Source organism: Leucoraja erinacea, chromosome 13, assembly GCF_028641065.1.
Source record: "Leucoraja erinacea ecotype New England chromosome 13, Leri_hhj_1, whole genome shotgun sequence".
NCBI classification, from domain to species: domain Eukaryota; kingdom Metazoa; phylum Chordata; class Chondrichthyes; order Rajiformes; family Rajidae; genus Leucoraja; species Leucoraja erinaceus.
In genome coordinates, this window is record NC_073389.1 from 22,978,580 (window position 1) to 22,996,870 (window position 18,291).

Here is an 18,291-nt window from a genome sequence, read left to right on the forward strand (position 1 = left end):
CCATTTTTACTCTACCTCAACAAAATGCCTTAACCACTTTAAAATGCGAATGTGAGAATGTTTCTACTAATCAGTTTCACATGGTACAGAATGTCCTGATGTAGCTGAATGATCCCTTGATTTACTGAGGCAGATTGATAACATGAAAGGATTGCAAACACAGATTTACACCAAGATTGCTTGGACCCATATTGCAGCTTTGCTTGAATTAATTTTACTCAATTGACAGATGAGGTGAGAAAGCCATGATGCACAACAATAGCAAAAGTGCATTGTTTTTCTTTATGGGCAGCCAAAGCTAAAATCTTGGCTTGGACTTTCTCACCTGATCTATCTGGAGAAGATCTATCCCATTGGAAGCATCTATACCTTTTGGTTTACTGCCGCCTATCTTAGCACTGCAGGTTTATCTACAGTGGAAAGAGGGGTGTGTCCAAATCTCTACTTCATTCTTTGTTGAAGGGCTGCTTTAATTTTAGTGCCATGTGCAGCCTGACATGATTAGATGGTCCTCATGAAGGTTACTTTTATACAAAATCAATTACAGGGCTGGACTCTGATCATTGGCAACACATTTTATATTTATAGCGTTAATGTCTTGTTTAGTGCATCGTTGAAGTATAGTATTAATGTAATGTCACCTTATCACCAATGTGGCTTCATCATAATTGCGTATTGGCCTTGAAACCATGAACCCATTATTTTTCACAAGTTTTGTTTTAATTTCTTAATTATTTTAATGCCGTGGTTATATTGTTCCCTGAGTAATTATTTTTCCTGTCTCTTCCAGGTGTTTAATTACCTTTGTTATATTCCTTTCCAGATTTACCAGCTGTTTTCTGTCTTCTCTCTGCCCAGAGAAAAACAAATTGTTTTAAGCTTGCCCAACACACAACACATGATGTGGAAATAGCAAGCTCATTTAAAAGATGTTCAGCTCTGCGTGTGCTGATCCCACGGATTGCTCAGACAGACAGTCTTCCCTGAAAAGAATTGTCCCCCCTTCACTTCAGCATTGATCTTTAGCCACTTCAGCATATCTTTACCCAAATACGCCAGATCGGTCGGTATCTTGCTGTGCACTCCTTTCTACTCATGGTCCAAGTTCTGTAATTGAGGGTTTAACGTTTGTCAACTTGTCATTGCAACCTTAGGTAGTTTGTATCTCCTCATAGAAAGTTAATTTTGATTTTTAGTTTTAGAGTTTCTCTGGCATTCACTATAGTACAATCTATACTACTATGGTTACCTATTTAGGGAGGCACAGTAGAGATACTGCCTTAGTGCCAGAGACCTGGGTTCAATCCTGACTACGGGTGCTGTGACTGCATGGGTTTTCTCTGGGTGCTCTAGTTTTCTCCCACGCTCCAAAGGCGTGCAGGTTTGTAGGTTAATTGGCCGGTAAAATTGTAAATTGCCCCTAGTGTGTAGGATAGTACGGGGTGAACAAAGTTAGGGGAGCCCAGAACCAGGGGCCATAATTTAAGAATAAGTGGTAAGCCATTTAGAACGGAGATGAGGAAAAACTTTTTCACACAGAGAGTTGTGAGTGTGTGGAATTCTCTGCCTCAGAGGGCGGTGGGGGCTGGTTCTCTGGATGCTTTCAAGAGAGAGTTAGATAGAGCTCTTAGGGATAGCGGAGCTAAGGGATATGGAGAGAAGGCAGGAATGGGGTAGTGATTGTGGATGATCAGCCATGATCACATTGAATGGCAGTGCAGGCTCGAAGGGCCGGATGGCCTACTCCTGCACCTATTGTCTATTGTCTATCACTGGTCGGAGCTAACTCATGAGCTGAAGGGCCTGGTTCCACGCTGTATCTCAAAACTAAAGTAAACCTTTATCAACAGTGGTATGAACTTTCCTGGTAAATGACAGTGTTTCCTTCATAAATACGGTGGGGTTCTGATGGTCCATGTATGAATGGAAAAGATCTGAACTTGTTGGCAGATGATAACTTGGAATTTGCTGACAACATTGGGCCACTGCACTTTTCATGAGTGGCAGAGCATACATTTTCTGTAAGTATTGTGTTCAGTTTTGGTCACCCTGCTGTAGATAAGATGTTGTTAAGCTTGAAAGCGTCCAGAGAAGATTTACGAGGATATTGCCAGGACTTGAGGGGCTGAGCAATGGGGAGAGGTTGGGCAAGCTAAGCCTATATCCCTTCGAATGCAGGATGATGAGGGATGATCTTATGGAGGTGTATAAAATCATGATGGGAATAGATAGGGTGAATGCACAGTCTTTTACCCAGAGTAAAATAATCACTAACTATAGGGCCTGGGTTTAAGGTGTGAGGGGCAAGATTTAAATGGTGGGTATGTGGAAGGAGCTGCCAGAGGAGATAATGAGGCAGGTACTATAACAACATGTGAAAGGCATTTGGACAGGCACATGGATTGGAAAGGGTTAGAAGGATATGGGACAAATACAGGCAGGTGGGACTAATGTAGATGTGACATATTGGTCGGCATGGGCAAATTGGGCCAAAGGGTGTGTTTCCGTGCTGTATGACTCAATAATTCTATTATTGTCGTTCTAATTATCTCATTCTGCTCAATGCTTGCTCCTTTGCTAAACTACCTAGTCAGCAGACCTGTAACGAAGAAAAATTGGAAGAATTTAGTGGAATGAAAATCTCCAGTTTGGCGCAATTAATAATACAGACTGATTTGAAAGGGTAAATGCTACAAAAATTGCAAGGAGAATCAGTATAAACAAAATTGTTAAGATAGCAAGCAGATCAGTGATCCATGCTGAATGCCGCACTATTTTCACTGGGCACCTTCACAGGAACAATAAATCCACTGATTTTAATGTGTGGAGCGGCTGTTCAGATTAGAATCAGCCTCGTCTGAGTTTCCATGTTTCTAAGTACATTTTTTCAAATATATTTTTAAAAATTTCCTAATTTGATTATGTTAAGGATTTTTTTTTTCCTTCATGCTTTTACATTTCCTGTCTGACAGAGACACTCGGAAGCTTTCTGTAGTTTTGACTGTTTTTATAACTGCATAAATCAGGAGGCTTGTTTCCAGTATTTCTGCATTGGGGGCTTGTTCTGATCCCACTGCATAATTGGATTTATGTCCAGGAAAAACTCAGCAGTCTTGCCAGTGGGAATTGGGATGGAATTTGAAGGAGGTTCTCATCAGGAGATCTACTTAAGATAATTGAGAAGTGAGTTTCGGCGGCTTGCTACTTGCCAGCAAATTCTGCCTTAACCTTTGAGCCTTTGATTGTTAATCGTGCTTGGATGTGAATAATCTGATAACCATCAATTAGACACAAGGAGTGTGCAAGTGGGATTACTGAAGTTAGTTTACACCAAGTGGTTTAATAGTGTGGAACAAAAAAACAAACTGCTGGAGAAACTCAGTGGAGAAGCATCTATGAGGAGAGGAAGGGAATTGTCTTTGATGAATGAAGGTGAGCGTGACTAATGCCTTCTTCACTGCCCTGTCTATCTACGTCGCCACGTTGAGGAAATGGTGCACCTCTCTGTTCAAAAACACACAACTGGGCCTTAACCTATACCATGTAAATCATGAACTGATTTGTCTGACCAAAATGCAACACTTAACATTTAAGTTCGTAAAATTCATAAATTCAGAAGTTGTAGGAATTAGGCCATGTGGCCCATCAAGTCTATCTTCCCGTCTCAATCCTATTCCACGGCGTTCTCTCCTTAATCCCTGACACCCTTACTAATCAAATTGAAGTGAGAATTTATGTGAAACGAAGGAAGATCCAAACCTTTGCTTGAGTAATCATCACTTTCTGGGCTATTGCGCTGCATCATGGGAGCTCCATCATGGAGTCAAGTTGAGCAAACTTCTGCTTCTTTCCCATCACGTAGACTGCAAAATCTGCCTGCTGGATCCATGCCGAATTAACTTGGCACAAATTCAGCGAACCCATTCATTTGAACAGGATGGAAAGGCTATGGAGAGTAGCACAAGCACAGGGTAATTACCTTTTTTTTTTTTGATTTAATGATATTGATTTGAATGTTTTAAGTGCCAATTGTTTCCTAATGCTTTAAGCATTTAATTTCTTTTTTAATGGTATCGCCGAAGTTAATGAATGTCAGAGGCTTTCATAGGTACATAAACCAAAAGTTTTTTTAATGGGAAGCCAGGGAACAGGGCTTAACTTACTGTCCAAGCACATCCAGAGATGGGGCTTGCCACAAATAATCAGAAAGGGGTGTTACTAGCCCGGGGACTTGGCCCGTGCGACCTGCTCCAGTTATGAAAGCATTCTGAGGGCAGTTGACCAGTGAGACTTACTGATATACTGAAAATTGCAACTTGCTAAAATATCAGTAAGCCATATATCACCATCAATAATGTATTGAAAAAGATGAATATTCATTTAATTTCTCCAATGGAAGTCATAATAGTAACATCGAGAATTACCAATTTTATTCGGAATAGGGCCTGACACCACAGTGATTACCAAATTAAATTTTTGCTGATGGCACTTCAGAATTAATCAGCAACAAAACAGCTTCACATTATCTTTTTGGTTCATTGCTTCCTGGTTTATTTTTTTATGCAATATTAACCATAAAATTCTAAAGAAAATTTTGCTTCATAGTATTGAAAACACTGAGACTATTTCTGTTTGTAACGTATTTAAAAAGACATGTTTAAGAATAACTTCTTTCAACAACCATCAGGCTCATGTACATTACAAAACTTCAACTATGATCTTCTATGGACTGTCTTTTGTTGCACTAAGGAATTTTCCCCTGGTATTGTGGTTATTTATTAATTACATTTTTATTTACTATAAATTATCTATATTATATTTTGGATGTTTCTAGTGATGGTTTCTAGAGTCTAGGACCAGAGGCACAGCTAAAGAATAAAAAAACATACCTTTCGAATGGAGATGAGTAGGAATTGGCCAGAAGGTGGTGAATCTGTGGAATTTGCTGCCACAGACTTCAGCGGAGGCCAAGTCTTTGGGTATTCTTAAAGCTGAAGCTGTTGGGTTCTTGTTTAGTTAAGGGGCTGTCCCACTGTGGCGACCTAATCCGCGAGTTCTGACGAGTTTGCCCTCCACTCATACTCGCAGCATGGTCGACATGAGGTCCTAGGAGGTCTTTGTAACTCTCCTTCATGCTCGAGAGTAGTCCCCGTGTACTCGAGGCCTCAGCTAGGTCGCGGCGTATTTTTCAACATGTTGAAAAATTCCCACAAATAAAAAAAGGTTGCCATGGAAAAAATCGATATTTTTTTAACTCGTAGGTTTAGTCTAAGTAGGTCGTAGTTGGTCGGCATGTTATTCGTAGGTAGTCGAGGGTAGTCGAATGTAATCGAAGGTAGTCGTAGGTAGTCTTCAACATAGTCGAAGGGAGGTCAAAGGAGATCGAAGGAGGTCGTCTTCACTCTCCACTATTCGGTGTCCAATTTTCCCGAAGATAGTCAAAGCTAGTCTTCAACTTAGTCGGAGGAGGTCGAAGGAGATCTTCTACATAGTCGAAGGAGATCTTCAACATGACATTTTTTCAAACTCTCTTAAACTCTTCTAAACTCACCAATTAGGTTGCCGCAGTAGGACAGCCCCTTTAGGGTGTCAACGTTTTATGGAGAGAAGCAGGAGGATGTAGTTAAGAGGGAAAAATAGATCAGCTGTGATTAAATGGCAGAGCTGACTTGATGGGCTGAATGTCTTAATTCTGCTACTATGTCGTATGGTTTTACGGTCTAAGAATTGCTTCTTTGTAACAACCATCAGGCATTTGAACACTACACAACACTAATCTCAACCATGAACTTCTATGGACTGACTGGTTGCATGGGAGAATGGGCAAACTCCACACAGGCAGTACACCAGGTCAGGATTGAACCTGGGTCTCTGGCGCCGTGAAGCAGTAGCTCTGTCAGCTGCGCTACTGTCCCGCCCTTAAATCATTGCTGTATGTCTTTTGGTATTCCCTTTCAATTCTATTGCAACCAGTAAACACTATTATCAGAAAACATGTTTTGTAATTTCTGTCACTTTTTAAGGCATGGGCAGTTATGATACAGTCAGCAGCAAGAAAGCAGCAACAATGTGGTATTTGCACCATGCACCATTAAATGCAAAAATCCATTATTATCAGTGATCCCCTGCTCCTCCTCCACATGCATTACTGCCATCTTTGTCAACGCAGAGTGCTTACAATCACTGGTTTTAATGTATTCTTGAATAATTTATACTCTCTTTGTGCTGAAACCAAAATGAAGAGGATGAGCCTTGTAAATGGAACATTCTCCTCCTTGTAAAATTATGTAATAATTAAAGTATTTAATTGCAAAAATAAAGTGCTGGAGGAATTCGGTGTGTTCGGCAGCATCTGTGAATGGAATGGATGGGAAACGTTTCAAATTAGGACACTTCTTCAGACCACTCTTCCTCCACAATAAGATACATGATACAAAATGTCAGATTAACTCAGCTGGTCAGGCAGTATTGAAACATTACTTATCCATATTTTCCAGAGATGCCGCCTGCCCCACTGAGTTACTCCAGCTCTTGTGTATTTTTTTTTGTAAATGAGCAGCTGCAGTTCCTTATATCTAATTCTTTCTCCTGCATTTTGTGTGTTGTTAAAGATTCCATGATCCTCAGTTCCTTGTGCATACACATTACAAGATGTTTTATTTCAGTGAATTGCTTACACTTTTTTTTTGTCAACCGGTATCTGTGGTTCTTTGTATCTCCCTCCACCGGCACTTTGTGTTTTGCTCAAGATTTGTTCCTTGTGTCTTCAAAATATTACATTTCTTGGATCGATGGTCAAGTTACCACAGTCAGATTGGCTGCTGAGTCAGCTTTGTGACATCAGTATAGCTGATGACTACAGATCGCTCACAGAAAGAACCAACATGCGAATAGTCAAACACTGAATCTCTGAGTGCTTGTTTCATCAAGGTCATTGGTAAATGTCACCTATTTTAACACCGAAAGGAAACTCTTGGACAGTATATTAATGTTCCTCAGGCAGCATAATTGAGGCTTCCAATTGTCTCTGACTGATGGATTGTCAGTATTAAATGTGATGATGAACTATAAAATATTTTAACCATGGAAAGATTTTCTTTGTTTAATTAATACTTTCCTTATCAGTTAGATTTAATACCGCAAAGTAAATTATTTGTTCAAAATAAGCCTGGACATTGAAAGTGTGAGGAACCCTGAGGCTTACGTTGTTGGTAACTGGAAGTAGTCCTCACCCACCTCATGCCCTGAGCTTCATGCCTCAGTCACCCGCTCAGAAGTAGCCAAAACCTTCCCACAAGCACCTTAACAGCCCAAACTATGTCTCCACACCTTACCACTTGCTGTGAAACTTCTAAAGAAACCTTTGACAGGGAGCAACCATCCAAACAAAACACTAAACATGGCTACTTTCATCTACATGACATTGCTGTGTCCCAAACATTATGGTGCCCTGAAATGGGGGGGGGGGGGGGGAGACGGACTATGTATAAACACTGCTGTAATTTCTACATGGTGAAACCAAAATGTATAAAAATACCCTTTATTAAAATCTGACAATATGCACTTTAACCACATGTGATTTTTTTCTATTACATATCTCAAATTGTGGAGTACAGAGGCAAATAAATAGATGATGGGTCTTTGTCCCAAACATTATGGAGGGCACTGTGAATGTGAATTTATATCAAAGTATATTTGGGAATTGAGATTTGATTACAAATTAGAATAGGCTTTTAAAATCCAATTTCCAAGTCATAACTTTTTTATGTTGAAAAGTGCTTGATTTTAAATTATAGTTCCCTATAAATTTGACCCATTTTTATATCCGAGAGAAAAATGTTATAGTCCAACCCAATGCAAGTTATAAATGAGAACAAATAATGTATTTGTGATTTGTCCTGAAATTGAAATGTGATTGCACATTTTGTATAAGTTATACTTTAATAAAAGAATGACCTCAATGCAATAGTTGCTGATTGTGTTGGTAAAAATAAAAGAAAAGGATTTCAATAACAAGAAGATGTTGAAAATACTTAAATCTTAAAATACACATTGTCACTAAGTCGAGATGCAATCATTTTCAATTATATTAGACTATGCATTAAAGTGGAGAAAACCATCATATGTGGTTGTTATTTCTAAATCACTTCTTTCCTTTTATAATGAAGGCCTTTGAAATTACATCAATCTTTCAACCTGCTGATTTGCTTTTAAAATATTGATATTTCTCTTTCATGCTGTATTGCACTTCAGGCAATGCTTGCCTTTCAGAGAGTTTGGACAAGATGACAACAGCAATACCTATTCTTAAGGAAATGCGAATAATAGAGGCATGAATGTAAACATTACAAGGGTTGCATTTGTCTATATTCACCTGATAAATTATTGTGAACAAAGCTATGCTTCAAAATTATTAAATGTTTGCTATTTTAACTTGCTCATTGGCTTGGTGTTTGTGCTAATGATAGCAGTATTTTTTGGCATTTGCTATTTTTGCTGTATGAAATTGCTGGTAACTGTGATTTGTGCACATGCACAGTTTAGTACAGACGCCCTAAACTTGCACCCTGATCCATAGTTATTTGTGGCATTTTCCATGGTATTCAATGGTGCTAAGAAAGATGCAAAGTCTTCCTCTTTTTTTTTTACCACATGCTATCTAATTGAGTTATTACTAACACACTACTACTACACAGTTAAGGCTTGAGAAATAGTTTCCCCTTAAGATTTTTTTTGTGCGTGCATTATATCTTAAAATGAATGATCTAAGAATTGTAATGTAGTGCTGTAGTCACATTTAATGACAATTTCATGACCAATCAATGACCATTCTGGTTCAGGGTCTCGAACTATAAATTGCACCATTTTACATTTTCTCTTGAAAGCAAATTCTAAGTCAGAAGCTGGGAATTTGCTGTGGGTATTCTAATTATTGTTCTTACAATGTAACAGAGGCCTTTTTAAAGAACTCACCAGATCTCTGGAGAAGATTTGGTGGTCAAGACATTGATTAACTGAAACAATCTACATTAGTCGGGAATGGACGTTCCATGTTAGAAAAGCGTTGGAGCGCCCTTCTGTCTAGTGCTGAGTATTTTACACCAAATGTGGTTAAAAGTGTAATAGGAAGGAACTTCAGATGATGGTTTATACCAAAGATAGACACAAAGTGCTGGAGTAACTCAGTGGCCTTAGTTTGGTAATGGGTATTTGTTCATGTTACATGGAGACTAACAGAGCCGGCCTTAAGCCAATTGGACTAATTGCTCCCAATTGGGCACCGTGCCTAAGGGGGCCCCGTGCCAGAATAATCTACTCTCGGCTCGTGTAGATCTACCCTGGGTAGAGGGGAGAGAGAGGGGTGGAGGGGGAATAAAGGGGTAGACAAGGAGGGGGTGTGAGGGGGAATGGAGAAGGGGGAGAGGGGGAGGTGGGTCATTCCCTCACGGTCCCGGGGCAGTGCTCCTGCCCCTCCAGTCACCGTGCTTCACGCACACAGCCCCGGCTCCACCCCTCTCTCAAGGGGCACGGATTTGGGGTAAGGCTTTGGTCATTTTGGAGTGGGATGAGCAAAAATATCTTCAGTGGGATGATGATTTTTACCCATGACTATGGGTGCATTGTATGAATTCAAGACAAAATTCTTTGGATACAAAGGAAGTTATGTATGGATAGGACAGATAACTGGAACTAAGGGATATTTGCACAACATGGATAGACTATATCGTTGGATGAGTCCCTTCATCAGACTGATTGTAGTGGAGTGGAGAAGGTGGGAAAGAGGTGGGGAGAGGACACAGCCTGGCAAGTGATAGATGGATACAAACGTGGGAGGTTGATTGGCAGGTGGGTGGACAAAGGCTAGAGGTGCAACAGACAAAAAAATTGTCAGATATGGAGAGAAGAATGAAATGTAAAGCCAGAGTGAAGGTTATAGGCAGCAGGGACGGGGTGGTGTGGGAGAGGAGAAAGTAGCTGCAGGATAGTAGGAGAAATGGGTGCGCACCAGGGTGGGGCATAGGAAAGAGAGGGATGAAAAAGGATGGAGGTGTTACCTAAAATTTTAGAATTCTATGTTCATACCATTGGATTGTAAGCTACCCAAGACTGTAGTTTGTTAATTGGAGAGCTTTCCAGAAAGTAGAAGTATTGCGTTAAATTTCTGTGGAGGAATAAAATGGGAATCTGACAATAGTAATCGCTAACCTGACTGGAATGATCCAAATTAAAATAGGGCAGAATAGATTATCCAAATTGTATTTAACAAGGACATGGATGGATTTAAAGATTGCAAGTTCTCAAGTAGGTAATGTCCATGAAGGACGGAGAAAGGGACACAGTCGAGGTCAGTGTCTGCAAAATCAATTGAGAGCAGCTAAAATGAATGGTCCAATGCTCTGGTGGCTGAGGAATGACAAGATGGAAGTGAAAGATTGAAGTAGAAGATGAAGATTGCGAAAATGTGACAAACTAGATGTCGAACCTCCGCATTAACAGATTCAGCCTGAGCACACACCGATTAATAGAATGAAGTGTCAGATGTGGAAATGGATAGTTATAGTTTCATTGAAATTCTTACGATAGAGTGTAAAATGTGAAATAATTATGCTGATAATATATTTTTTCTCTATCCAGCCTATGGATCATGTAAAGTTACATGCTCCTCCACTTCCACCTCATTGAAGAGACTGACACATTACCAAATTGCATGGTTAAAATGAAAGAGAAATTTATCCTTGCAAGATCACCTTTCTTCCAGTAGCCTGGAAGTCAAAGCATTTGTAATATGTAACATTGAAGCAGAAAACAGTTCAGATTTCCAGCATCTGCAGAAATAGAAAGCCCAGAAATATTCATCAAATAAGAAATGTGGGGATTGAAAAAAATCAATATTTTGAAACATTTACTGCGTTTCTCTCCCCATCGTTGTTGGATAACTGGTTGTTTCCAAAATGTTCCAATTCTGTTAAATACATGGCATACTCTTAACATCAGGCGCTCCAACATAAATACCTGTTGTTCGTGGAATCCCAGCATAAGTCCTGCGAATCATTGCATTACGGTGTTCCTCATCACAAATTATCTGCTTGCCATCTTTTGCCTCTTCTCACCATCCCACACTCTCTCTGTTCCCCATCTCCCTGTCTCTTCCATAGCTCCAGTTTAACTAGCATATCACACACATTTCATCGTTGTGTTATGACTTTTTCTAGTGTTTTTAATGTGAACAGCATGCACATGTATTGCAAATATATTACAGTATTCACCATAGCAAAGATATTTATCCTTCTATAATTTGCAATTACCTGTACTTTGTAACTCTGGTGTTCAAAATGCAGTTCATAACAGACAACGTAATACAATATTATAATGACAAAGACAAACACATTCCAAATGAAGGAGTTTTGTTGGGATTTGTTAGTTGCCCAATCATATCTATTTAGACTTTAGACATACGGCATGGAAACAGGCCCTTCGGCCCACTGAGTCCATGCCGACCAGACATCATCCCGTACACTAGCACTATCCTACACTCAAGGGACAATTTACAATCTTACTGAAGCCAATTAACCTATAAACCTGTACGTGTCTTTGGACTGTGGGAGGAAACCGGAGCACCCGGTGAAAACCCACACAGTCACAGGGAGAATGTACAAACTCTGTACTGGCAGCACCTGAGGTCAGGATCGAACCCTGGTCTCTGGTGCTGTAAGGCAGCAACTCTACTGCTGCGCCACTGTGCCGCCCAAATGAGTACTTTGACAAGTACTTTTTCATCAAGGCAGCTAAGAGACTACAGTTCAAGATTCTAATGGATTTATGGAATCAGTATTAAATATTTTATCTCCCATTGCCAAAGTTGCAAGTGATCTTTTCTAATATTTTTGAATATCTTGTTTCAAGTATTCTGTTCTTAAGAGAGAGAGTAGAGCTCCTCATTGTATACCTATGATTTTCCTTTCTGTTTTACAGTGGGATGCTATCCCAGAAATGGATGAACGCAACAGTCCCATCCACACCTACCAGGTTTGCAATGTGATGGAACCGAATCAAAACAACTGGCTGCGAACAAACTGGATTTCCCGTGAGGCAGCGCAGAAGGTGTATGTGGAATTAAAGTTCACCCTAAGGGACTGTAACAGCATTCCCTGGGTTCTTGGAACATGCAAGGAAACATTCAACCTGTATTACATGGAATCAAATGAGTCTCATGGAATTAAATTCAAACAAAGCCAATATACTAAAATTGATACAATTGCAGCCGATGAGAGCTTTACACAAATGGATCTAGGAGACCGTATACTTAAGCTAAACACTGAGATCCGTGAGGTTGGGCCAATAACCAAAAAGGGATTTTATTTGGCCTTTCAAGATATTGGAGCTTGCATTGCTCTGGTCTCAGTGCGGGTGTACTATAAAAAATGCCCATTTACTTTTCGCAATCTGGCGATGTTTCCTGACACTATCCCCAGAGTTGACTCTTCATCTCTCGTCGAAGTTCGAGGCTCCTGCGTAAAGAATGCAGAGGAGAAAGATACGCCAAAACTCTACTGTGGTGCCGATGGAGACTGGTTGGTTCCTTTGGGAAGATGTGTGTGCAGTATTGGCCATGAGGAAGTTGACGGAGCTTGCTACGGTAAGTGAATAAAACAAACAGTTATGTACTTGAGAGGTTCAGCAAATGTTGCTTCTGACCTCTTTGAATGTTATCGTGGGGGAGGGAGGGGAGAGAATGAGAAATTGCCATTTCCAGAAGACTCAAGAACACAGCATTAAATGGGGTCACATGTCTGACCTTGCGTTTATGGAACATTGCTAACCAGTGTCTCTTCTTTTGAGTCACCTCAAAACCAAACCTCTGCGAGACAGTCCTGAAAGGACAATATAAACAGAAAATGGCTCAGAACTTGTAGCAAAGCAATGTTGTTGAAATTTTCAACATGAGTTAGATCCAGCCACAGTCAAATGTTCATTCTAAACCATTAATAAATTGAATATTTTTACTTTATCTATCAGTAACCTGTCTAACTCATTTAGGTATGGAATTTCAACAAAATGTCATAATAGCTAATGCCCTTTAGTTTCAGTATTTTTATTCCACAGAAACATGATTTAATGGTTACTTTGCAGAAAATAAGATGTACATAAGATTGATTTGCTTACATTGCATATGGTTAGTTATGAATTCTTCACATTAATTAAGGCTGGGTGGAACCAGACTTTCAACAGTGTGATTGTGAAGTTCATGGTTGGAATATACATTCACACACGAGCCCCCTTTGCGAAAACAGGGATGTGATAACTTGCTATATTTATTCAGCAAGTAGACTCATTTTCAAAACTCTCCATCAAAAATCTGCAAACAATCTGGTGCATAGCTTGAGGCAAATCAGAACTGTTGAAGGACAAAAATCTAACAATCAAAAACAAAACATTGTACAGCCAATTAGAGTGGGAAAACAAAGCAAATTACTCGACAGTGGGGTTTGTGTATGAAGAGTCACTGCCATGCGGTTACAAGTTCACTCTTCATAAACTAATTAATCAGGTTATAAGCAGAACAGCCCCACTGGCCATTATGTTTTCTGTATAAAGGAACTAATATACCAGATCTTTAACAATCTTTAAAGTCACAATTAAGTAATAATTTTCATGCAACTTCCAGTATGTTAATTGTGTGTCTGCCCACCCAGCATCTTTATATTTTTTATCTCGGTAGCACTTACCTCTTATAAAGTGTTCAGAGCTACCGAGAGAGAAATATAAAACTGCTGGGTGTGTGGACACTAATATATATGATACTCTTTATACTCTTATAAAGAGTTCAGCACTGCCCATCCACGTTCCATGATGGACTTGATTGCATGAGTAACATCTATCACAATTGGCCAGATTTATGAAGATAATGTATACTTTCACAAAAGAGCTATTTTAAAATTCGGGTCTTTTTCAAACCCAACCTGAAGTCATGATGCAGCTTTATAGGACTTAGGTTGGGACACATTTGAGGTATTGCGTGCAGTTCTGGTCGCCACTTTACAGGAAAAATATGGAAGCTTTAGAGAGGATGCAGAGGAAGTATACCAGAATGCTTCCTGGATTTGAGGGGTTCTGCTACAGGGAGAGGTTGGATAGACTTAGATTGTTTTCTCTGGAATGTTGGAGGTTGAGGGAAGACTTGATAGAAGTATATTATGAAAGACATCGATAGGCTTGACAATCAGAACCTTTTGCCCAGGGTGGAAATGTCCCAATAGTAGTTCAATACAGAGAAGTGCGAGGTGCTGCATTTTGGGATGTTGAACAAGGGCAGGACCTACACAGTAAATGGTAGGCTGTGGAGTGTTGTAGAACAGAAGGATCTCTTTCCAGTGGCACCATGGAGCAGTAAGAGGCACAGCATTCAGCTCCACTCCCGTTGAGTGCGTTAAATCGCGTAAAAATATGTTTTGGAAGACGGCACCGATTTTAAAATACTTACCGGAGCTGTTTGATGTCGCGTACCTGATGTCATCAGAAATCGCCGCAAAATAACGGAGACGGTAGATGAGGTCGTCAAAAAGGCTTTTGACATTTTGCCCTTCATCAGTCAGAGTATTGAGTATAGAAGTTGGGAGGCCATGTTGCAGTTGTATAAGGCATTGGTGGAGACCGCATTTAGAATATTGTGCTCATTTCTGGGCACCATGTTATAGGAAACATATTGTCAAGCTTGAAAGGGTTCAGAAAAGATTTATGAGGATGTTGCCAGGACTAGAGGGTGTTAGCTCAAGGGAGAGGTTGAGTAGGCTGGGTCTCTATTCCATGGAGTGCAGGATAATGAGGGGGGATCTTATGGAGGTATACAAAATCATGAGAGGAATAGATCGGGTAGATGCACAGTATTTTGCGCAGAGTAGGGGAATCGAGGACCAGAGGACATAGGTTCAAAGTGAAGGGGAAAAGATTTAATGGGAAGCCGAGGAGCGGTGGATGTATGGAACAAGCTGTCAGAGGAGGTAGTTAAGGCTGGGACTATCCCATCGGTGAAGAAACAGTTAGATGGAAACACGTGCATGGATAGGACAGGTTTGGAGGGATATGGATCAAGCGGAGGCAAGTGGGACGGGTAGCTGGGACATTGTTGCCCGGTGTGGGCGAGTTAGGCTGAAGGTCCTGTTTCCACACTGTATCACACTATGACTCTATGAGTATATGAGGGAATGTCTATAAGGTGAGAGGGAAAAGTTTAATGGAGATGTGCAAAGTAATTTTTTTACACAGAGTGTGGTGGGGGCCTGGAACGTGGTGATGAAGGTAGATACAACAGTGGTGTTTAAGAGGCTTCTAAATAGGCACACGGAAGTGCAGGGCATAGAGGGATATGGATCATGTGCAGGTAGATAAGATCAGTTCACCTAAGCATCATGTTCAGCACAAACTGTATGGATCAAAGGGCCTGTTCCTTTGCTGTACTGTTCGTTGTTCTAAACAATTAATAAATTGAATCATTCTGCGGTATGGGTGTATTAGTGAAATGCTCAATGTTTGGATGCTCTCATACTAGCTATTGTTTTTTCATCAGTTTCAGTACATGATTATTTTGTTTAAAAACATAGTTAATAGATTTGGGCATTTATAGTGAATACAATAAAAAATTGGGAAAATATATTTAGTTTGCGTTTTATACATGTATCAAATAAGATCTTCGCTGTTTGTTACAATAAAAACCATTTAAACCTACTCCCGGAACAAAATGTGCAGCAATATGGGTAGGAATGGGGAATGAGATTAAGTGGGAAATGATTTGAAAGAATCGGGACCGAACCAGATGGAGAAAAGGCCATCTTCTCCGCTGTGCTTTTCTGTACTTTTGTGATTAACCTGGTTTGTGCAGCTATAATTTTATAGGAATATTTACCTTAAAGATACCACAGTCTACTTTGATCATGTTTTAATTTATTCCTGGTGATCACAATTCGTATTTAGCAGCCTGCTCTTGTGTACTTGCAATTTTGTTTCTCTGAAAATATATGAAATATTCTTGCATGATTGCATGTGAACTGTAGATCTATCAAGGACAATGGTTGAGCCAATTAATTTTCATGCATCCAATTATGTAGTGACAACCTATTCTAAATTCCAGTATTTGTGGTTTTCTGTGAGATAAGTCGGATCTCTTTCTCATTCTTTTGATCTTTTCTCAAGTTTTGCCCTTCCCCAACTTTTGATATATTCTGTTGATTAAAAAACAATTTGACAATCACCAGAAGTCGGTGGTTGTCACAATGTTCTGTACATTAGAGATAGACACAAAATGCTGGAGTAACTCAGCGAGGCAGGCAGCATCTCTGGAGAGAAGGAATGGTTGACATTTCGGGTCGAGACCCTTCTTCAGACACTGCTATTGATATAGGTATTGGTTTATTATTGTCACATGTACCGAGATAAAGTGAAAAGCTTTTGTTTGTGTGCTATCTAATTAAACCAGATAATACTGTAGATGAATACTATCAAGCCATGCACAAGAACAACTGATAGACAAAGAGAAAAATACCAGAGTGCAGAATATAGTTTTGCAGCACTATAGTGTTACAGTTCCAGAGAAAAAGTACAGTGTCCACAATGAAGGTAGACAAAAATGATGGAGAAACTCAGCGGGCGAGGCAGCATCTATGGAGCGAAGGAATGTCTACAACGAGGTATGTTTAATTGCACCCTTGATTATTAATAGAGAATCAAATGTCTAATTATAATTTCAAAAATAAGAAGTGCTGATAGTTCACTGTCATTGTGGACCACTGTGTTTTGACTTTACTCCCAATGCCTTGGAAGTTAAATTGTCCAGCCTGGTGTCTTTATAGTTGAATAACAAATTATTTGTTGAGTAGCTGTACAAAACAAATAATGTCGTTTTTCAGTTTCCCTACAATTGTGGACTGTGTAGGAATAAGTCATTTATCAGAATTGTGCTGTACAACTTCCCTGAGCAGACTGGTTTGCTAAAGGGCCTGCCCCACTGTATGAGGTAATTCAAGAGTTCTCCCGAGTTTCCCCGATTCGAACTCGGAGAATTACGGTAATAGCCGTTCGTAGGTACTCTGGGATCTCGTGGACATTTTTCACTCTGTTGAAAAAACTTCACGAGCTTACCGCGTTTCCCGAGTACCTGCCGTTAGCGTTACGAGTCGCTAAGAGATGTCCCGCGCTCCGACGTACCCGCTACGTACATTCTATGTACTTACCACGAGTTTGATTTATTTAACTCGGGAGAGCTCTTGGATAAACTCATATAGTGGGACAGGTCCTTTAGGCCCTCAGCTTCACTGTCTAATTTAATCTTACTGAGTGGAGTGCTGTTCACGTGTAGCTATCTAACCTATTTGCCCTCATTAGATGCTCCCTGGTTCACTTATCTCCTCATCTTGCACATTTGTGACTGTGTACCTCGAACCCATCTTTCCTGCTTTACTCCCCATGATGCAAATTAAAACTAATTGACAATCCTTTCATTGATTCAAGCTTCTCTCATCTCAGACTCTTCTCTCCTTCCATAACATGTAATTTCTTCTCAGTGTAAGGCAGGTCCTCCAAAGAGTATGCTACGATCTTTCAAACTCCTGTCCCTGCATCCCAGGTGTGCAGATAGAAGATTAAGGAAATATATCCTTCAGATAAACCATTTTTCTATGGACTAGGAAAAGTAATAGGATTTTATTTTAATACAAATCCAATTCAAAATGGCTATTCTTTTTGACAGCCTGATTTGTACCACATTTCAAATTTATCCTGTGACTTCAACATACTTAAATAGATAAGATAGCAAATGTTCACCAGAGATGGAGAAAAAATACAGATTAGATTAGTTTATCATTGTATACACCCGGTGCAATCAAACTCCTTATACACTTAAAGCTTACAGAGTAAAAAGTATACATCTAATATTGATAAATACAAGTACAAGTTTGAGTGTAAAACAGAATATTGCAAGATTATAGTGCAATATCTAAGTAGTGCAAAAGAATATTAAAGTACAACAGCACAATAATCATATGAGGTCAAGAGTACGTGGCAGCACCTCCGGGAAAGGGGGTTACGAGGCTATTGATTCTAGGTTTGGACAGCAATGGGGAAGAAGCTGTTCTTGCCTGGATGTCTGGGATGACAAGCTCCTGTATATTCTCCCAGAGAATGGGCAAGGTGACAACCAAACTTCACAATACTTCCAGTCTTCCTGATGCAACGCACCATGAAGATAGACTGGGTGGAAATGATGTAACGAGGCTGTGATGGACTGGGCTATGCTCATCA

The 18,291-nt window shown here is 39.9% G+C and overlaps 1 protein-coding gene across 1 annotated transcript in view; it reads left to right on the forward strand.

Moving 5' to 3' along the window:
• Positions 1-18,291, forward strand: part of epha6 (eph receptor A6) — a 486,126-nt gene that overhangs the window by 117,253 nt on the left and 350,582 nt on the right. Inside the window, exon 3 of the mRNA XM_055644571.1 lies at positions 11,974-12,637. Within this exon, the coding sequence (XP_055500546.1) occupies positions 11,974-12,637 (664 nt within the window). The remainder of the gene's footprint in view (positions 1-11,973; positions 12,638-18,291) is intronic.